The sequence below is a fragment of the Pongo pygmaeus genome, chromosome 15, assembly GCF_028885625.2.
Source record: "Pongo pygmaeus isolate AG05252 chromosome 15, NHGRI_mPonPyg2-v2.0_pri, whole genome shotgun sequence".
NCBI lineage: Eukaryota > Metazoa > Chordata > Mammalia > Primates > Hominidae > Pongo > Pongo pygmaeus.
Window position 1 is genome coordinate 87,242,258 of NC_072388.2, and position 22,908 is coordinate 87,265,165.

The following is a 22,908-nucleotide window of genomic DNA, read 5'->3' on the forward strand; positions in this document are numbered from 1 at the left end:
TTGATTCCTATTTTCCCTCCAGAAACTTCACTGTTCTCCCATAGCACCCACAGCACCAGGTGGTGACTTTCAGCAGAAGACAACCAGCTCCACAAGGGCAAACAGCCAAGGGTAGGCTGTAATGAATGCACAGCACCAAGATGAGCTCAGATCTGTTCACCTCTGGCTAGAAAAGAGTTTCACGTTTTTCAGGAAGAGAAAGCTGGCATTTAAAGAGGACTTGTGCCTGAGGAGTGCACACAAAGGCTTCCATTTGCTGTTTATGTGCCAAAGTCAAATCTTTGCCCAACTGTGTGTTGTGCAGCCCTACTTGTTTAGTTGAGAGTGTGCTTTCTTATTATGGTCACCAGTCTGTCTGCGCAGGCAGGGCTGCTTTATGGATGTGCACCCTGTGCAGTTCCATGGGGCCCACACTTAGATGGGTCCTGTGCTTGGTTTAATGCTCTAAGCTTACCATTTTGATGTTTTAGCAAGGGACCCCACTTCAATTTGTAGTGGGTGCCATAAATTATGTAGCTGGTCCTGGTGAATCTAGCTGGACTCCATTGCTTACTAACTATGAAATATTGGGCAAGTTATTTAACTTCTCTGGGCCTCAGTCTTCTCATAGATAAAATGAGGCTAATAACAGTACCCACCTCATGTGGTTATACAGGATTAAATGAGATAACGTATGTGGAGCACAATGCATGTTAACTAGTAAGAACTCAGAAAATGTTAGCCACGGTGAATGCTCTTTCCAAAGCCACGGGTTAAATATCCCATCTAAATCAAGTGTGGGGGCTCACACTCATAATCTCAGCACTTTGGGAGGCCAAGGTGGGAGGATCACTTGAGGCCAGGAATTTGAGACCAGCCTGAACAATATTGTGAGCCCTTGTCTCTACAAAAAAAAAAAAAATTTTAATTAGCCTGGCATGGTGGTGCACAACTATAGTCCCAGCTACTTGGTTGGCCGAGGTGCGAGGACCGTTTGAGCCAGGAGTTTGAGGTTATAGTAAACTATGATCACACCACTGCACTCCAGCCCAGGCAACAAAGCAATACCCCTTCTCTGAAAAATAAAAATAAAAATAAAAAATAAACATCCAATCCAAGTGCTGGGTAAGTACCAACAGGTGCCTTGATAGCTTGATAGGGACAACCCTTAAATGAGGCTGCCAGCCAAGTGACACAGTGACTGGCTACCACCTGGGTCATGACCAGAGGCTCTCTCTCTGATGTGGGTAGAGTCAGGTGGCTCAATGTGAAAATGCCTCACAGACTAAAATTTAATCGCATTTCACAGGTATTGGTAAGAACCTGATCGCTCGCTGTCCTTCTCCAAATGACAGCTTGTGAAAAAGCATCTGCACATAGAAGTGAGCATCATTCATCCAGCTTAGAAAAGCTAGTTACGGGGGACCCACCAACGGAGCCAATAATCAAAGGCAGGTGGGACTTCTCACATTGAATTAGTTACTGAGAAAGGGACTAGGGTGCAGTGCATCCCTGTCATTGACAGAGCAGAGTCTGCTCTTCTTTCTGGTGTGGCTACTGGTCTAGAGAAGTGCCTGAAGGTATTCTGTTTGCCATACGCTTGTAAATCTTTCCGTATATCTCAGCACAAGAAAAACCTTCTTCAAAAAGAAGTGCTTTGATATCCTCAGATAAAAGGGACCTCTGATACTAAGGAGTAGCGCTGCTTTTCAGAAAAGATGCTATTATTCCCAAAGTGTGTCTATACACATTCTACTTAATGAACACATTTTTTACGTCTGAAAAGTACATAACCTTAAGCTGCTCATGGGAGCCTTTCTGGAAAGAAGTTTGGCAAGCCTTTCATTTCCTTTGACAGAGCAAATCCTTGGTAAACTTTCCAAGGAAACAACCAGAGATGAAGACCACACTTCACAACGTAACACCATGGTGTTACACTATTACTAAAATAGAAACAGCTGAAGTTCCCAGGCATATGTGATTACAGTGTGAAAAGTGGATCCAATAGAAACCATCAAAGAATATGCTTTTCAAAGAACTTTAGTAATATGCAAAAATGTCTGCAATATTACATTGCAAATTTTATGATCACAAGGAAACAGGCCAATATTTGTGTATTTCACAATTAATGAAAACACAGCTCCTCAGCTCTCATGGTTCCTCTTTCCTGACTCCTAACTAGTGGAAACTTGCTCAGGAAGAACTGGAAGAATTGCTGGGCTCTGAGTTTTCTTACAAACCTTGCGAACATATGCAACAAATGAATTTACCACTAAGTAATTGGAAAAACAATTATTTCTGCACCTCATTATTCTTACTTACATTGTATCAAGGGCTTCTTTGGAATTCTCTAAATGTATGACTCTATAAAGATCCTCCACTCTGGAGTTAAAATTTAGCCAGCTAAATGGTGTTCAACTTACAATACATTATTTTTCAATTAAAAGAAAGAAAGAGAGAGAAAATTGTGTTTTCTAAATTAAATAGAACAAGGACCCTATCTCTAGTGTTAACACTGTACAATGATACTGAAGTGGACTTTGCATTTTACTTTTGGTTTTGATGCATATTTGTTTTGCAGTAGTTTCCTGTTCAGCATCCACCTTCCTTCTGATTTTTGGGAAAGACCCCCTTCCTGTGCATAATTGGTATGACACAGTGTCCTGCCTCCCACCACAGAGGAAACAGCCTCCTAGGCAGCCAGGATGTGTGCACATGAACAAATAGGATGGCTCTGCCTAAGACTTTAAATCAAGAGTCAGTGGCTCAAAGATGATGACAGATGGCAGCTGCAGCAGCCAGCAGGCTCAGTCAGTAGCTGTGGAGGTCAGAGGATATTCACTGGCCCTGCATGAGCTCTGACCCAAAGCGTGTATTGGGATGTTCTCACTTGCAGGTAATAGAAAGCTCAACGCACACTTGCTTAAACAACGAAAGAAAATATATTGACCCCAGTAAATAGAAGGAGGTTTAATATTTATTTCTTAACACTTCCTGGGTAGCTCCATCCAGAGCTCACATGATGTAAGCAAGACCCCATTCACCACTCCTCTTTTTCACTCTGCTTCTCTAGTGTTTGATGAATTCTGGGCAGAAAAACCAAGGGGAAAAAAATGACTGGCAGTGTCTTAGGCCTGTCTCTTTCCAGACTTACCTTTAGTAAGAAAGCGAGGTCATTTCCTCCAAAGCTCCAGCAAAAGCCCCTAATCCAGATCATATGTCCATCTTTGAACTAATAATTGTGGCCAAGCACTGGATTTCTTAGTCTAGACGAGGTGATTGTTCACCTGAGGCCTGGGGACAAAGCGTGGGGAAGGGAACCACTGGGGATATGACAATGAGGACATGGGTGAGTAAGTGAATGGAAGCCGGGCAACAGAATCCAAGGGCTAAGAGCCATTTGCTCAAACTCAAAGATTCCAGTGTAAGCACACACACAAAAAAGGGCAAAAACTGTCACATATCAAACGTTCTTCATTAGGCAGATGGAGCCACCGTTCCTCAGTCACATAATATTATGTGGATCAATAAACATAGTTGTTCAATAAACCGAGTTCCTGGATTCCTAACAAGCTAACACAATAAATACCATTAATGCACCTTCCAATGTAGCTATAGTGTTTTTCAATGCAGCAGACAGATCATTCATTTAGCCATGTCATGAAACAAGAAAATTAGGAGTTTCCTTCAATATACACTAATGTCTCATGAATCCAACACTGGGTACCAGAGAGCATTTTCCAAAATGTACTTCTTGAAGTGGCCCAGACTTTCTCCATTTTAATTGGTGTACAATAAATCCTCCTACAATGCATGACACTTTTTCCCAGGTTAACAATCTGCTGAACACAATGAAACCTGATATTGGTCCTCTTGGATCCACTACAGCAATGCCCTCTGGTGTTGTTCAGGTTGCTAACACTTTTTGCCCTTATACTAAATGGTGTCAGGCCACCCAGCTTCCTTTGTTGGATGCTGTGAGTCTGTGGATTAAGCTGACCTAACCTGGCCTAGAGTGCCAGAAAAGGCTTCTAAGCCCCAGACCCACTGGTGTCATGGGCGTCTTGAATACTTTTAATAGCTAACACCAATATATTTGCAGATTTGCAAGTGTAAACCTAGCATGTCATATAATTAGATTAAGAGCATTTCTAAATAAGAATGGCAATTTTCCTTCATCCAAAATGTTCTTGTTGCATGTGACTTTCTGGATTTCACCTAGAAACAACCTAGGTTCTGAAGGCTAGATCTTAAAACAAAAGCAAAAACCTGTGCCTCTAAACCAATCGTTAGCCTCTGAAATTTGTGCCTATAGGAAGTTGATTGTCAAAACTGTGCCTCAGAGGAAAGAACCTCTCAAAAGGCATAGCTGGGCTTCAGAGAGCAATAAGGCAGGGAGTTCCTCCTAGAGAGTATAAACAAGTTTTAATGAAGGAACTTCCCCCACCAGGAGGGCGGGGGAGCCTCTCAATGCCTGTCCATCATTGCTGTGGACCAGTGACTGCTGGGTGTCTCTCCTGCTTCTGAATGAAGATTTTTATTGCAGTGCTACTTCACAATTGTATGTGGGCAGAAAACCCTCAAACCCATTTTCAGCAGAGCTGGAAGAAGGATATTATCCAGAGATTCCAGCATATGTGTAAGAACTACCAAAAGAAGCGGAGATTGGACAGAAGCCATATGAACAAAAAATAAAAAGAAGAAACTCGGAAAATGATGACAGGGCCCTAAAGTGGTAAATTTCAGAAAGTATCCGAAAATATCCAAGTATAAAGGGAAGGGTCTCACTCTGAACTTCAAAAGAGATGTCCCTGTTTTTACCAAGCATGAAACATAGGATAAAGAGGGAGAGCAGCAGAAGCCACCCTGAACTTGATCTGGTTCAGAAAACAGGGAGGTAGGACAGAAATAATACAGAAGGACCCTATTTGCAGGAAACGTTCTGTCACAGAAATGAAGAGAGTTAGGATGTGCTATCTGGAAGGTGGTACCCTGACTCACCCTGCTCTCCTCTCCCCAACTCCATGAAATCATTTGGCAGAAAGCTGGTCCAGGGATATCCAGTTTGCTTGGGGCTAGGTATTTTAAAAAGAAGTTGACCCAGCATAAATATAAAACTTGCATAAGAAAAAAATGTGAAAAGAGTAGCAAAACTTACCAATGGATGGAAAGAGGCTCACCAGAAAAACGTTTCCATAATCAGACAAAAATTGTGACCAAGTATGAAATAATCATCTCTAAGAATCTTCACAGAGAAGCCAAAAAGTAGAAATTCAAGAAATCAGTGGAAAAATGGAACAACAAGTGAAGATGAAATGTGAGCTATGAAATTCAGGAAAGAAACAGGAAAAGGAAAAAATTCCCTACTGATCACGAAAACAAAAAATAAAATTGGAAGGAGTTCATGGCAGCACAGGCATTGTGGAAAACACACAAACAAAAGGAATAGGGAGAATAAAATTAACAAAATGAAAAGTAAATTTTAAGAGTTAAAAAGTAGAAGAGAAATGAGAGACGTAGAAGATGAGCAAAGAAGTTACAATATATGTATAGCTGTAATCTCCCAAAGAACAAAACCAAAACCACACAGCAAAGAAAATGTTTAAAGATGTCAATCAAGAAAACTTTAATGCAATAAAAGAGTCAAAACCTAGTAATGTTATCAGATGAAAGATAGAGAAATAATATTTTAGGTCACTGAACAAAAAGATAAAGTCATCTATAAAAGCGGGAAAAAAAAAGCCTGGCATCAGGTTTCCCCCAACAGCTGCATAAAAACTGGGAAACAGAAGAGCAACACCTGTGAGACCAGTTAAAAAGAAAATGTAAAGCCAGGCGTGATGGCTCACACATGTAATCCTAGCACTCTGGGAGGCCAAGGCAGGAGGATCCTTTGAGGCCAGGAGTCTGAGACCAGTCTGGGCAACACAGCAAGACCTGGCTTCTACAAAATATTTTAAAAATTAGCTAGCCCTGGTGGTATGCGCCTGTAGTCCCAGCTACTCAGGAGGCTGAAGCCAAAAGATCACTTGGGCTCAGGAGTTGGAGACTGCAGTGAGCCATGTTCGTACCACTGTACTCCAGCCTGGACAACAGAGCAAGACCCAGTCTCAAAAAAAAAAAGAAAAAGAAAATGTGAGTCAACAAAATGGATTCATTTTGTTTCAACTGTCCTTCAAATGTTAAGCTACAACTGTGAACAATGCAAGATCTCACAAAATATTGCTCCCCTGAGCCATTCTTAAGGCAACTACTTGAAGATGACTTTCAGCCAAGTAAGTGACCATGAGATAAACCACAGCAAAAGGACTAGAGATGAACATTAATGATATCTAACTATAGAGCTATGACTAAAACAAATGCAAATATCAGGGTAACAAATTAAAATGTAAATTACGTACCCTGAGGTTATACAGGCATACCTCAGAGACATTGTGAGTTAGGCTTCAGACCACCACAATAAAATGAGTCACACAATTTCTTTTTTGTTTCCCAGTGCATATAAAAGTTATGTTTACACTCTACTACAGTCTATTGAGCGTACAATAGCATTAGGTCTAAAAAATATATATATATGCCTTAATTGAAAATACTTTATTGCCAAAAATTCTAATAATAATCTGAGCTTTCAACAAGTCATAATGTTTTCACTGGCGGAGGGTCTTCCTTTGATGTTGATGACTACTGACTAATCAGGGTGGTGACTGTTGAAGGCTGGGGTGGCTGTGACAATTTATTGAAATAAGACAACAAAGAAGTTGGCCGCATCCATTGACTCTTTCTTTCACAATTTCTCTATAACATGCAATGCTGTTAGATAGCATTTTACCTACAGTAGAATTTTTTTCAAATTGGAATCAATCTTCTCAAACCCTGCCACTGCTTTATCAACTAAGTTGATATAATATTCTAAATTCTCTGTTGTCATTTCAACAATGTTCACAGCATCTTTACCAGGCAGGAGCAGATTCCATCTCAAGAAATCACTTTCTTTGTTCATCCATAAGAAGAAGCTCCTAATTCATTCAAGTTTTATCATGAGATGCAGCATTTCAGTCACATCTTCAGGCTCTACTTCTAATTCCAACACATCAGCAGTGGCATCCTCTAGTGAAGTCTTGAACCTCTCAAAGTCATCCATGAGCCTTGGAATCAACTTCTTCCAAACTCTTGTTAATGTTGATATTTTGACCTCTTCCAATTCATCACAAATGTTCTTAATGGCATCTACAATGATGACTCCTTTCCAGAAAATGTTCAAATTACTTTGCTCAGACTCATCAGAGGAATCATCATGTATGGCAGCTACAGCCTTATGAAATGTATTTCTTAAATAATAAGAGTTCAAAGTCAAAATTACTCCATCCATGGGCTGAAGAATGGATGTGGTGTTAGCAAGCATGAAAACAACATTTATCTCCTTGCACCTTTCCATCAGAGCTCTCGGGTGACTGGGTGCATTGTCAGTGAACAGCACTATTTTGAAAGGAATCTTTTTTCTGAGCAGTAGATCTCAACAGTGAGGTTAAACTCTTCAGTAAACCATGCTGTAAACAGATGTGCTGTCATCCAGGCTTTGAAGTTCCATTTACAGAAGGCAAGCAGAATCCTTAAGAGCCTTAGGATTTTCTGGATGGTAAACGAGCACTGGCTTCAACATAAAGTCACCAGCTGCATAGCCCCTAACAAAAGAGTCAGCCTATCATTTGAAGCTTTGAAGCCAGGCATTGACTTCTCTTCTGTAACTATGAAAGTCCTAGATGGCATCTTGTAATATAAGGCTGTTTTGTCTATAATGAAAATCTGTTGTTTAGTGTAGCCACTTTCTTAGCTAGACCTTCTGGATAACTTGCTGTAGCTTCTCCATTACCACTTGCCACTTTAACCTGCACTTTTATGTTATCAAAAGGTCTTCTTCCCTTAAATGTCATAAACCAACCTCTGCTAGCTTCAAACTTTTCTTCTGAAGCCTCCTTAACTCTCTTAGCCTTTATAGAACTGAAAAGAGCCCCCTTGCTCTGAATTAGATTTTGGTTTAAGGGAATGTTGTGGCTGGTTTGATCTTCTATCCAGACCACTACAATTTTCTCCATATCAGCAATAAGGCTGGTTCACTTTCTTATCATTCATGTGCTCACTCACTGGAGTATCATTTTTAATTTCTTTCAGGAATTTTTCCTGGCCAGGAACAGCAGCTCATGCCTGTAATTCCAGCACTTTGTGAGGCCAAGGTGGGTGGATCACTTGAGCCCAGAAGTTCAAGACCAGCCTGGGTAACATAGTGAAATCCCATCTCTAGAAAACAATGTTTAAAAAATTAGCCAGGAATGGTGATGCACACTAGTAGTCTGAGCTACTTCGGGGACTGAGGTGGGAGGATCCCTTGAGCCCAGGAATCAAGGCTGCAGTGAACCATGATCGCACCACTGCACTCCTGCGTGGGTGACACAGAGAGATCCTGTCTCAAAAAAAATAAAACACAAAATTTCCTTTGCACTCACAATTTTGCTAACTGTTTGGCAGAAGAGACTCAGCTGTTGGCCTATTTCAGAGTTCAAAATCTCCTTCCTCGCCAATCTTAATTATTTCTAGATTTACATTTAAAATGAGAGACATGCAACTGAATCTTCCTTTCACTTGAATACTGAGAGGCCAATGCAGGGTTATTAATTGGCCAAATTTCAATACCATTGTGCCTCAGGGATCTGGGATGCCTGAATGGCTGGCTGGTGGAACAGTCAGAACACACGGCATTTATTGATTAGGTTCACCATCTTCAAAGGGCATGGTTTGTGGCACCCCAAAACAATGACAATTGTCACATCAAAGATCACTGACCACAGATCTCCTTAACAGATATAATCAAAAATGAAAAAGGTTGAAACTATTGTGAAAATTACCAAAACGTGGCAGAGACACAGAGTGGAGCACACGACGTTGGAAAAATGGCACCAATAGACTTGTTCAATGCAGGATTGCCATACACCTTAAATTTGTTAAAAAAAAAAAAAAAAAAACTCAACATCTTCAAAGCACAATAAAGCAAAGCACAATAAAGTGAGATACAACTTATATAGAATGACACCATGAATAAGAGTGGATAGTGGAAGAGGGAAAGGAAATTGAGATGCTAATTTCACTAACTGCCTTATATGTAATAGCTGAGTGCCAAGAGTTAGCATTTAAAGCTGGCAAATCATATAAGAGAAACATAAGCTAATTTAATCATTTAAAAGATGATGTCCACCAAAACTTTGTGTTGGAAAAAGAGAGAAAAGAGATATCATCACCTGTGACAGGGATCGAATACATGCTGGTTAATGAATAGAACACTAAAATTATTATATGCCATTATACTTATAAAGTTAACCCCTAGGCCAGATGTGGTGGCTCACGCCGGTAATCCCAACACTTTGGGAGGCTGAGGCGGGCAGATCACCTGAGGTCAGGAGTTTGAGACCAGCCTGGCCAATGTGGTGAAACCCCATCTATACTAAAAATACAAAAATTAGCCAGGCATGGTGGTGGGTGCCTGTAATCCCAGCTACTCGGGAGGCTGAGGCAAGAGAATCCCTTGAACCCGCGAGGCGGAGGTTGCAGTGAGCCGAGATTGCACCACTGCACTCCAGCCTGGGTGATAAGAGTGAAAACTCCGTCTCAAAAAATAAAATAAATAAATAAATAAATAAATAAATAAATAAATAAAGTTAACCCCTAAGACAAAAATACAAAACTCACCAAGTGTCAGAAAAAAAAGACACACACACAAAAAATAAGACAAAGACTGATACAGGAAAGAGGTCATCACAGTTCACTCTATGATCAGCTGCAGAAAGCATTTATCTAGTCAAAATCATGCAGATGTTTCACTTCTATCTAATTAAATATTGGGAAGACAGGAGGACAGGAAAAGAGCCCTTCTGTGATGGGGCAGGCAGGAAGAAGGAACTAACTCCTCATCTTTCACAATGGAAAATCAAAAAAAATCCCCAAAACTGAAAATTCCAGAAGTAGTGCAAGCATGATATTTAAAGACATAGGGATGAACGTTAAAATCAACAATCAAAACAGATGAAAGCAACAGTCTCTGGGAAGGTAAGAAAAGGTGAGAGGGTCAGAATGTTACTGTTTTTTATAACAAATTTTGTAGAACATTTTGGTTCCTTACTATATAACTTTAATAAGAAGTACAATTTTTAAAATGGAAGTTGAGCTCAAATGAGTAACCCGTGTTCAACCGACCAACTCATATTTTCCATTCTAACCTTTTCATTAGGTTTGCTAGCCTTTCATTCTGGAAAAAGAGATACTTCATTATGCTTTGGCTTTTGTTGAAAGCTACCACAATGACTGCATTAATTTAAATGACAGTGTTTCGTAAGCCTCCTCTGAACCTCAAACTATAGTGTATGCTATGAGGACAAAACACTGACTAAGCGCCCTTACTCAAGATGACCTGCAGAGGAAGAGATATTAGCAAACAAATGGGTACCTATGGTGGTAATGACAGTTCCAGCAAAGAAAAAGGCACTGCCGAGGTCCCAGTGGCTGCTGTTGTTGGAAGAGTTTCCTATTGGACTGACTCCCGCATTGTCAGCATCAAGGGCATGCTGCAAAGAAAGGGAAAAAGCATAAGACTCAGTTTAAAAGTTGTTTGTTTGGTTTTTTTTTTTAAGTTTCCATACATTATTCCCCTGCTCAAGAGCCTGCAACGATCTAGAGAGAACTGGTTAAGTGGATGAGGGTACCATCCCAAAGCAAAATACTATGCACCCAGTTGTGAAAATTAGAAAATTAGTGTTAAGTAGGGGGGAAACGCTAGGATATAGAATATGGTGACATTTATAGAAAGTTTGCAGGAATGGGGTGGCCCAGATTATGCAAAATGAATACAAGTTGCTGTGCATATACACACAAAAAAAATGTCTAGAAGAATGTTCACCCAAAGTGGGCATTTCCGCAAGGCAGGATTTTGGTTGCTTTTTCACTCTTTTCTGTCTTGTAAGAATGTTTTACGTTGAGCTTGTTTCCACAGGGCAGGAGTTAAGAGCCATCCTGGCTGTGGCCGTTATTAACTTCAGAACCTTGGGCAAGTTGTTTGAACCTCTCTAAGCCTAGTTTCCTCTCTTGCAAACTAGAGATAATACCTTCCCCACAGGGTTGTTGTGAGGATTAAATGAGATGGTCCAAGTAACACCCTTAGCCCAACGTCTGGCAGTTTTAGGGTTTACCAAACAGTAGCCAATTTCATGATTGTCATTCCACTGTCCCTCACCCCCACACCACACACACATCGCTCTTTTTAAAAATAAGCTACAATGACTCCTTGATGATTACTGAATTTGAAATTCCATACACCTTAAAATTTCCAACAAACTGGCCACAATGATGACCCATTTTCATCTCACATTGCTATAAATTCCCCACTCTGGGCAGGACACTCCACGACATGTTCCCTGTACTTAACGTACCTGTGCCCTCCCACAAACGGTGCCCATCCTTCTGGGTCTAATTCAAGCCCTGCTTCTTCTAGGAGACTTAGTCTATGCATCACTGCTTCACAGTTGCCCCCTTCCCCGAGTTCATACTTCGGCAACAATTAAAGATACGCTAAAAATCCCTCCCTAGCCTCATCACGAGCAGGAGAAGGTAAAAAAACTCCGTAGCAGTTCTTCCTGAGCTGACCCCTGCCATCTTCTTTCAAGCCAGGGAAAAAGGTAAGATGTGCTGTCATGGCAGCCAAAACACATGCTGTTCACACAGGTGAACTGGGATAAAAAAGCGACAGGTGGAAGCCTTGGAGAGGAGGTGACAGACACAGGAGCTACTTATAGAACAACAAACAGACACTGTTCCTTGGGCAAACCTGGAATAACCCTATGTAGGGAGAGCAAGACACAAATATTGAAATGTAATTACATTTATCCTAAGTAATGCCCATTAAGCTTTGTTAAAACAGGCATACAGTGGTTGTCACAAATCAGATCACAACTGGAAAAGTCAATCATCAATACACTTTGCCTTCTCTCATCTGAGTTATTTCAAACACTCTGAACCAGGGATCAACAACTTTTTCCATAAAGGGTCAGATAGTAAATATTTTAGCCCTGGTGGGCCACATATGGTTCTCTGTTGTATATTTTTCTTTTTTTAAATAATCTTTTAAATATGCAAAAACCATTTTCAGCTCAGGGGTTGTACAAAAAGAGGCTGCGAGCTAGATTTGGCAGACTCGTAGACAATTGACTGGATGATACAAGGGAAAAAAGCGCCTTCTGTCAAGTCGTGAGTCTATTCTTTTCTGCCTCTAAGGGAACAGGGAATATTATGCAAGGCCGCAGCCGGCCACTGTTTCTAGCAAACCCTGGCACCCTAGAATTTAAAATCTGACTGCATGGGATGTGTACAGACTGTCTTTGAATAAGTCAGCCTAATTGACAATGGTCACATAATCATCGGAGGTATGTTCTGCTCTGCTCTAGAGGGCAGACAGATGGTGAGTCCTTTTCACTGTGCCGTATGAGTACCATCAGACCAAGCCACAAAGCCTTCACCAGTGTTTATGTCTTCATTATCTATTCAGCTCTGATGAGCCCACTTGGAAATAATACCTCAGGGAGGGCTCTAGGCTTCAGCCACTTAGGTTGCCTCAAATCATACCATCAGTACCTAATATTTACAACTCCTGTCAAGCTGTGAAGAGAGGTTAGGCTCACTCAGGTCTCACGGTCCTGAGAATTGCACATAAATGTCATAAGCAAACCCAGCACTGCAAATAAAAACACAGATTTGCACGAAAGACAATGGGGACGATGATTTGTTTCATCAAAAAATCTGAAGAATCCTTTTCAAGTTTCATTTTTCTTGAATTATGCAATTTATAAATACTTAATGTTTACCTGTGTAACCCTCAAGGAAAGTATTTATCAGTTGAAAGGAAAAGGGAACTAACAGTTGTTAAGTGCCTGCCTTTCGCCAGGTGCATTAGAAGCGTCATTCTGTTTTATCCTTTCTACAACTTGTGTGTAATTCCATTCTATCCTTTCCATAACTTGCAAGAAAGTAGTATTATCCCCCACCTTAGAGATGGGGAAGCAGGCTCAGGAAACTTAATTAATTTGTCCTAGGTCACCCAGCCAGGAAGTGAAGAGGCCAGGATTCAACCCTGTCTGGCCCAAAGCAGACGGTTTTGCCTTTCCTCTACCTTTGGTACCTAGAATGCATGCCGCCTCCCCGACTCCCATCTTCACCTCCAGACAGATAAGGAAGGAGGACAGCCATTGTCCCAGAATTTAGGCAGAATTTAGGCAGAAGGGACCTTACAAGGGATCATTTCTAATTAGACTACTTCCTTGAACATGCAAATGGAGACACCAAACTTCATTTGGCTGTTGAAGCTGATTAGAGATGAGTCGCTCTGTGTTAAAATAAAATTAAAGAATAAATTAATTAAAGTGGAAAAAGGTTGATTTTTATACCCTAAGGGAGGGATCAGAGAAAAGGGAAAAGCCCTGAAAAAGGAGGACAGGAAGAAATAAAGCGACACAAAGGGGTGTCAATTGACAGGTGGGAAATTCAGGCTCCATAGCGGCAATGCCCAGGTCTTTGAAGAGCAACTCCATCTAGTATCCAATTTCAGCTGGGTTCTATCTGTGATGTCAGTTCCTCTCTCCCTGCCAAATCTTCAGTAAAATGGGCAATGCACCCAAATGCCTTGGGGAAGCAGTTTTGTGGAAATTATACATAAGGCTTGTTACGGGCAAAGTAGGGCCACTGATGATCTGAACTAACTCCTTGAGAGCAAGACTCAATGAAAAGGAGAAAAATAAGCTCTCCCACGAGTCACCAAGTTTCTGACAAGGCTTTAGAAAGCCCCAGTGCTGAGAATGAGGTTTGATTTTCTATCTGGATCTTATGGCTCTGAAAAACTCTGGCAAACAACCAGAATTCAAATGAATCAGCAAACTCGGGTTATAACTGACTGTTACCATTTGAATTGGCAGCATCAATTTTAACTCAATAATAATAATTCTAATTGAGTTTATAGTTCTAATTTTTATTAATCTTTGAAGTATTTTCTAATGATCTTAATTGAGCTCAAGTAAAACATTTTAAAATTAAATGCATTTGCTTTTAAGATTTTTCTTGGCTGGGCACGGTGGCTCATGCCTGTAATCCCAGCACTTTGGGAGACCGAGGCAGGTGGATCACAAGGTCAGGAGTTCGAGGCCATCCTGCCTAACATGGTGAAACCCCATCTCTACTAAAAATACAAAAATATTAGCCAGGCGTGGTGGTGGGCGCTGTAGTCCCAGCTACTCAGGAGACTGAGGCAGGAGAATGGCGTGAACCTGGGAGGCGGAGCTTGCAATGAGTGGAGATCGCGCTACTGCACTCCAGCCTGGGCGACAGAGGGAGACTCTGTCTCAAAAAAAAAAAAAAAAAAAAATTCTCTACATTCAGGCTGCAGAAGTGAATGGAGGGCAGCCCATTAGGAATGTATGAGCACACAGATGATGAAATGGCACAACTGAGCTCGGAACAGTTTAGCTCAAAAGATGTTACAGGGTAGAGGTTCAACCAATGTTATTCAATAATTTCAGACTCAGTGAGCATCATTTGTTCACTTACAAGTTCAACCATGATCAAGTTCAGAGAGATCTTACGAGGATCAAAAAATTCACACAGACAGATAATTCAATAGACGTAGACAGATAATTAGATACGAGGGGATACTGTAGATAAAAGGGCATTACTTTACATTTTAATTCCATTCCTCCTTGAATTTCCTTTTTAGCCTCTAAGCTGGCATTTCCAGCACCCACTCAGCTACCCAGTAAATGGCCCGGGAGTGAATGTTTTAAGTCAACAACGAATAAATGAACAAACTAAACTAATAAATTTAGATATATTATCTTCCCAGAGGTGTGAGAGGAAAACATTTTACTTCTTTCTAAAATCAGACAAACACAAAAGCAACTCAACAACAACAAAATAATAATGATTCGTTTCTTTTAAAAAGAGGTGGAGAGCTGACTTGAAAGAGGGCAAGATCTAAAAGATTCCGTGCTCCTCTTTCTCCCTTATCCTCCCTCCCCCACACCATGCATTAAGACTACCTGACAGGCAGAAGAGAGAAACTGCAACCTCTCACAAAGTGAGGCGGGTCTGTAGCTGATGCGCTTAGAAAGAGAGGAGGAAGAGGTAACTGGACCCCTCACAGGACCCCCCACCACGTTTCCCCCACCAGTTTCCTCCCATCAGGCAACGCCAGCTACATGAATCACTGCTCCAGACAGCGTGCGATACCATCATGAGCGTTAGTGCTGCACTGGGATGAATGATGACCCGCAGGGGACCACTAACTGTCTGTGGCTTTTCTCCTGTGATCTGTGCACTCGGTGAGATCATCTGTTTCTCTGTTTCCTCATGTGCCACCAAAAAGAAAGACAAACAAAGGTGCAGCAGTAATCTCTCGGCTTGTCTCAGATTGGCTGAAGAATACAAAAGATTCGTGCTCTATGCATGGACGCTAATAGCTGAGTGACCAGTTGATCTATTGTCCAAAGCAGAGAATTTGCAAATAGAAAGGTAGCTCTGTTAATAGCTATGCTGGGACCACGGGACAGGTGCAACCCAGGATGTATGGTCATTTTACTAACAGACTGTTTGTCTCTCGAGAAAGGACTTCATCTGAGGGTACAATGGTGGCTGCGTCCACAACGTTCTTACTCCCTGAACGGCACAGTCAGCAAAGGGATTATGAATTGGAGATTTAGCCAGGGATTGAGGCAGGGTGAGGGCATGAGCGTGGAAAGTGGTTTCTAAAGTGTATTAAAAGTGAGCCTATTTTTAGCAGAGACGGGGTTTCACCGTGTTAGCTAGGATGGTGGTGGGCGCCTGTAGTCCCAGCTACTCGCGAGGTTGAGGCAGGAGAATGGCGTGAACCCGGGAGGCGGAGCTTGCGGTGAGCTCAGATCGCGCCATTGCACTCCAGCCTGGGGCACAGAGCGAGACTCTGTCTCAGAAAAAAAAAAAAAGTGAGCCTATTCCAGCCATTAGCAGTTGGGAGGAAAGCCACAACCCCTGTGAGAAAGGCAATTGGCAGACCACATTCATTACTACTCAAAAATGCCCCTAATGATTCAAAACCCCAGCAGCAGGGCAGCAACATCTCTCCACCTCCTCACACATTTGTGGCGGAAGAGCCTCGGGTTTGAAGTGGAAAGACAATATTTAATTTGCTTGCCACAATTACTTTTTCTTTCACCTAATTCAGAAGTATTTCACATATAAATATTCCACAGCCACAGAAGTGAATCTTCTAAGGGCAAGGTGAGTTCACGATATTTCAAACAACCATGGGAGGGTCTCAGAGAAGATTTCTGGGGCCACCCCCAGCGAGGCACTTTTGTGGCTGATTCAGAGATGTCTTGGATTCAGTACAGAGAGGGAGACGGTGGAAGCACCTTATACATTACTCTTGCAACAGGGAAAGTTATTGGATAAAGCGGTAACCATTCAGCCTTGCAAGTTGTTCAGCTTCTCTGAACCTCGGTTTCATCTACAAAATGAGGGACTAATACCTTCTATGCAAGGTTGTTGTCAGAGTTGTTTAAAAATGAACATAAGACTTCAGGCACTGTGCCTTGTCATTTCTTATTCAGGAGTATTAGTAATAGGAACCCTTTCGGAGCACTTCCTAGAGTACAGATTAACTCAGCCCTGGTGAGGACCTAGTACAGTGTGCAACACTGCTGCCCCCAAGGGACTCATGACACTGAGAATGGTAAAGTGCTGTGTGTACAGTACACATCTGGTGCACAGCAAAGCTAGCAAACAATGCTCTTAGAATTGTCAACAGGAAGTTCACCATCCTGAACTCTACAAAGGCGCTTCTCTCTACCTCGAGTTCTTCTCTTTCTCTATCTCAGATGCACAGCTTCCCACCTCTGGGAAGGGCAGGCTGGCTCACACCCAGCCTGGGACACCCAACTATCTGCAATAGGACGAAGGGAAGAGAATGCAGGCTGACGCACGTGTGCCTTTACCTCCCACCCAGACAGATGGCCTATATGGCAGTCAAGCCTGGGCTGACCTGAGTGGACACACCCCAATCAAGTGGCCTTCCTAACTGCCACACCACCTCAGAGTCCCTCATAAAAAGCAGACCAGACCATAAAAAGGTAAAGAAAGAGGCACCTTCAGTGCTGTGGTGGATATTACAATGACGTGTATTTTCCTACTGCCCTAAGTACCCAGTTATGTACAAATATTAGCCTTTCCTCAGGTCCTCAGGGAGCCAGGCAGTAAGTTTTCATCAGAACTTTACAGCCTAGTTATAAATCTAAAGTGAAGGCCACCGGCAGAAAGGACAGGGCAAGTGGAGAATCTGTTTGGAGAAGAGGAGAGAGAAACCCAGGATGGGCTAGCATGCTTGCTCATGGCGTATGGTCTTAGACACGCTAGCTTTCCTTGCTAGCACAAGTTAATCCCTTATAATGGGGATTTCTGAGACTCATTTCATTAGCCCCTTGGGTATTCACTAATGACTAATCTATCTAAATATTATCTTATGAGACCAGGCCATATTTGGGGGCACTCTTGTAGCTTCCAAATTGTGCCTTATGATGGAAAATGCATTTCCTCTGTCTCTCTTTGACTATACGGAAGGATGAAATAAGATAAATTTTAAACCACGAGGAAAGGATCAAGTCCACTAAGGAATCAGTGATAGATGTGTATACTTTGATATGATCAATAAACTTTCAGACCAACAAGCTGTCACTCTTTCATCTCAGTTTGGACTTACGCTCTCCAGGCAGAATAACGAATTTGCCAACTGATGTTGAAAAATTGCCCTGGTCCCGAGGAGAGTGTTTGATATATGCCTTGCTCTCTCTGCACCTGAGATCATTCCCATTAAAAATGGGTCTATCCAATTTCTATTTTTAAAAAACTGTACTGGACTACAAAAGCAGCTACAGGAATTCTGATTCATTACACTGTGCACTAAATGGAAGGTTACTATTCCTTCCATTGTCATTGCATTGAACAGAGCCTGAAATTTAATATTTAGATGATTAATAACATCATGAAAAAGAGAGGCTTCTGCTATCTTGTTTTTATTGTAGCTATTTATCTTAGGGCTCTTTGTTGCTTTTGAGCGATCAATATTAATCACAAATTAAGATTTCATTTCCAGCTGGGCATGATAGCTCACGCCAGTAATCCCCATACTTTGGAAGGCTGAGACAGGAGGATTGCTTGAGCCCAGGAGTTCAAGGCCAGCCTGGGCAACATGGCAAAATCCCATCTCTACAAAAAATACAAAAATTAGACAGGTATGGTGGTGCATGCCTATAGTCCTAGCCACTTGGGAGGCTCAGGTGGGAGGATCGTTTGAGCCCAGGAGGCAGAGGCTGCAGTAAGCCATGATCGTGCTACTGTACTCCAGCCTCCACAGAGCAAGACTGCCCTTTACAGAACAAGATTCTGTGCCAAAAAAAAAATCATTTTCTGTGCCTCCTTAAGAATGAGTCACCAAATCTCCCGTGAGCATAGTCTGATAAGGGGAGAAACAAGGAAGTGGAGACAATGCTAGAAACTTCAGGGAAAGTTCTAGAATCCTCCTAAAATTAATCATAGCTGCCAGCACTTGCAATGTGCCAGACTCTGCCTTATTATCCTAATTAGTCCTCACAAAACTCTGTAATCATCGATTCTATTACTAGTCCCATTTCACAAGTGAGACTGCAGAAAACAGAAGTAACTTGTCCATGGTTATAGTAGTTAGGAAGCGTGAGAGCTGAGACTGGTTAAAAGTCCTCTCTTTTAACTCTAGCCATCTATCTTCCATGGATAGTTCTCTGTTCACCTTCTAAACATTTTTCTAAAGCTCATCTGTCATGTCACCTTATTCCAACTAAAAAAAAAGGACAGCATAGAGAAGTCATAATTTGTATGTCTCATCCCATTTTTAAAAAAACAAAAGGTTAAACACTCACGTACTCAGGAAAGTTAAGCTGCACCAGCAGGCTTTTCATCTCTTCTGCCCATTTCCATAGAGAAGGAAGGAAAAATAAATGTTCCCAATATAAAGTGATAAGCTACTCTTAATTGCAGACCTGAATGATAATCCATGGACGTTGGTTTTAGATCGAAAAGGGTGACCCAGCCTCAACACCTTATGTTAAGACACAAAGCCCTGTCACTCTAAAGGACAACCAGGAGGTAATCATGACTCTCTGCAGTTGACTCACAGGTGAATGAAGGTCCTCTTGGGGGTCCCACAGGTTGAGTCAGAGACTCCTGCTCTGTGACTAAGGACCTGAGTGCTTCCTTGTCTTCTAGAACCAATCTAGTAACCGATAGTTACTGGGCTGTAACTATCCACTAGAGTAGAGCATCATGGCTAAAAAGCATGGATTCTAGAGCCAGGCTGCCTTGGCTGGATCACACCTCTCACTTCAGCTTGGGCAAGTTATTTAACTTCTCTGTTCCTCTGTTGCTTACCCCACTTCATAGGATCAATGTAAAATTTAAATGAGTTACTACACATAAAGCATTTAGAGCAGTTCCTGCCCACAGTAAGCACTATGCCAGAATTAGCTAGCGATATAATTAATACTGAACCTCAAGCTCCTTGAGGACAGGGTGGAGGCATCTTGCATTTTTTATTATTTTTTAATCGTTAGAGCCAAACACAGCACCTGCTTCATTATAGGTACTAAGTAAATATTAGTTATATAAATGAATACATTATATTGTGATAAGTAATAAGAGCAATTGTAGGAACCAGACACCATCAAAATCTCATTATTCCATAATGTATACAGCCACACTCTAAAGGAGAACAAACCCATGCACATTTGTATAAAAATGCAGTCACAGGAGCATTCACTTCTGGGTTTTGGTTTTATTTTTATGGGAGTTTTTTTAGAACATTGAATTCTCATTTGCAAATTCATTTTCCAGTGGCATACCAATTTCCATTACCTCTTTAATTTCTGGCTTAAAAGCTTTAGATCTCCTTCACTAAACAGTGATGAAATCAATAACCCCAGGGATAGAAACAGTAATAATAATGACTCGGAGGCCTGTAGACACAGGCTGGGGGCTGCAGGCCTGATCTTGCACATACTGAAGCATCTTTTGTGTGACTGCTTTGCTGGTGAAAGGGCAGCTCTTCTGAATTCAAAGCAACAGCCAGGAGGAGTCACTTCAACTCAGAGTTGTGCCCCTGGGCTCAAAGAACTGGAACCTGCACTCTCCAGAGCTCACCTGCTGCCTGAACTGCTACCTAAACTTCCTGGACTAAAGACTGCTTGAAATAGGGGATGGCCCAGGGCAGACAAGCAGAGGGCTACTCTGGATCTGCACTCTGAAGTCACAACAAGGATTTCCATGAACATCTCAGGTGCTGTGCTTTCCAACACACTGCTTTCCTAAAAATCCTTATGTCCCTAAATATGGAAATAGATAAAGCTTTGACGGCTATAGATACCAAGGGAATCTGCTCATGCATAAAGAAGACAAAAAGGTGAGTTTTTGTCTTAGCTGGTTGCGGTGGCACACCCCTGTAGTCCCAGCTTCTGAGGAGGCTGAGACAGAAGAATCACTTGAATACAGGAGGCAGATCCAGAGAAGTACTATTGACAACCAGACCAAAAAGAAAAAAGACTTGTATAACATAGAAACAAAAGAATTTTTTGCTTTCCTTCTGTGAAAGTTCTAAATGAAGGGCTCTTGGTCTTCAAAACAGATACAAAGGCTGGGCACGGTGGCTCATGCCTGTAATCCCAGCACTTTGGGAGGCCGAGGTGGGCAGATCACAAGGTCAAGAGTTCAAGACCAGCTTGGCCAATATGATGAAACCCTGTCTGTACTAAAAATACAAAAATTAGCTGGGCGTGGTGGTGCACGCCTGTAGTCCCAGCTACTAAGGTGGCCGAGGCAGAAGAATTTCTTGAACTCAGGAGGTGGAGGTTGCGGTGAGCTGAGATCGTGCCAAGGCACTCCAGCCTGGGAGACAGAGCAAGACTCTGTCTCAAAAAAAAAAAAAAAAAAAAAAAGAACAGACACAAAAAACACCATTCCTTCATTCCTCAAGCCTTTAGCATCTTCTATTGGCCAGCCACTGTGCCAGGCAGAAGGGATATATTGATAAAAGACATAGATTCAACTTCAAAGATCTCACAGTCATGGAAAGAGGACAGAGAAAAGTAAAGGTCACCCAAGAGAGTCTAGCGAGTGTAGGGCAAATGGGGCCAAGCAGTACATGACCCAACATAAAGGGCCCATAAAGGCTTCCCCCAAGAGTTGAGTCTTGGCACCACTGAGGACAATTCAGTTCAGAAGTCCAGAGCAAAACACTTAGCAGAGTGCCACAGTTACCACTCCATAAATGTTTAGTTATTGAATTAATGAATGAATAACTTAAAACCCTTTGGGTTTATATGAAGAACCAAAATGGCAATGTACTGATTGACCAGATTATATCACTCTGCTACTGAAAACATAACTGTAAGCTTCACAGTGCTCTTAAGATAAAATTCAGAATCAGCCCCTGCGTGGTTTGGCTCCTGCCTGTCTCCAGCCAAATTGCTTTCTAAGTTCCCTTTGCTAAATGCCCTTTGGCCACATTTGTTCACTTCTCTCAAGTCCTCAGCCATGGCATGTTGCTTCCTCCCATCCAGGGCCTTGACTCAGGCCCTCTGCCTGGAATCCTTGTCCTACTAAATCAGTTCTCTTCTTCGGGTGTCCCATAGCTCTAGCTCCCTCTCCTTTGCAACTTTCATCTGGCTTTTAGTTACAATTATTTGTGTAATAACATGCATAAGGTTTGGCTCTCCCACTGTCTACAAGTAGGGTCACTATATATTTTATCTTTCAAGCCAAGACATTTTTTTAAATATAGACGGGGTTTTGCCATGTTGCCCAGGCTGGTCTCAAACTCCTGAGCTCAAGTGATCCGCCTGCCTCAGCCTCCCAAAGTGCTGGGATTATAGACATGAGCCACCACGCCCAGCCCCAGGACACTTTTGAGAGAGAAAGGGGCACTATTAACAATTACTCCAGAACCACAAAACCTGGGACATTTGGTCATCCTAGCTATAAGCTCCAAGAAGGCAGGGACCATATCTGTCTTTTATTCACCATTACATCCCAGCATCTAGCACAGTAGGCAATCAACAAGTTTGTTGAATGAAAGAATGAATGAGTGAGTGAGCAAATGAGTAAGCGAGTGAGCAAGTGAGTGACTCGGGTCTTGGCAGAAGGGCAGAGCCACAGCCTTGGGAAATGTTTATGGGTCATGCAAATTACCCAACATCTCCTTGGGTATGGAGAGGACAGTTTGGCAGTTCATAATCTCTAGTCCTCTCATCTGCAGAATAGCAGCTTTGGTTGCCATGACAACATCAAAGGTTCATACCCAGGACCACAGCACAATACCCACTCCTCACATGCCGCTGCCCACATCTTAGACTAAATCCTTCTCCACTAAAGCATGGTGGAGTCAGGCCAAACAAGCACAGCCAATAAAATGAGTCAGTAAGCCAGAGGCCAACACTCTGGCACCCTAGGCTTGTCATGGAGGCTCTCTGTATGTCAGAAAGGTTACAAATACAGGGAGAGGACAGGAGAGAGAGCTCTGCGTTAGAAGGCAAGCACTAACTGTCACAAAGGAGCCTTCTCATCATGTCGTTTGAGTGGGTTTTCCCTTCGTCAGGAGGAATTTCTCTTGATCCAATTATGTATTCTCTAAGCCCACCGTGTCAAGCCAAGGAGAGTATGATTAAGAGAGCGTGGCCTCTGGAGTCAGAGAGATCTAGCTAGACTCAAGTCCTGCTTTGGTCACTAGCTAGATACAAGAACTTTACCCTCTGTAAAATGGGGCAGCAACAGTGGCCGCCTCTTGGTGCAATG

General features: G+C 42.1%; 1 protein-coding gene across 3 annotated transcripts in view; it reads right to left on the bottom strand.

Moving 5' to 3' along the window:
* The window catches only part of KCNK10 (potassium two pore domain channel subfamily K member 10), a 147,577-nt gene that overhangs the window by 51,433 nt on the left and 73,236 nt on the right, over positions 1-22,908 (bottom strand). For all 3 annotated transcript variants that reach the window (XM_063651962.1, XM_063651963.1, XM_054447761.2), the window contains exon 3: positions 10,472-10,589. In XM_063651962.1, the coding sequence (XP_063508032.1) occupies positions 10,472-10,589 (118 nt within the window). The remainder of the gene's footprint in view (positions 1-10,471; positions 10,590-22,908) is intronic.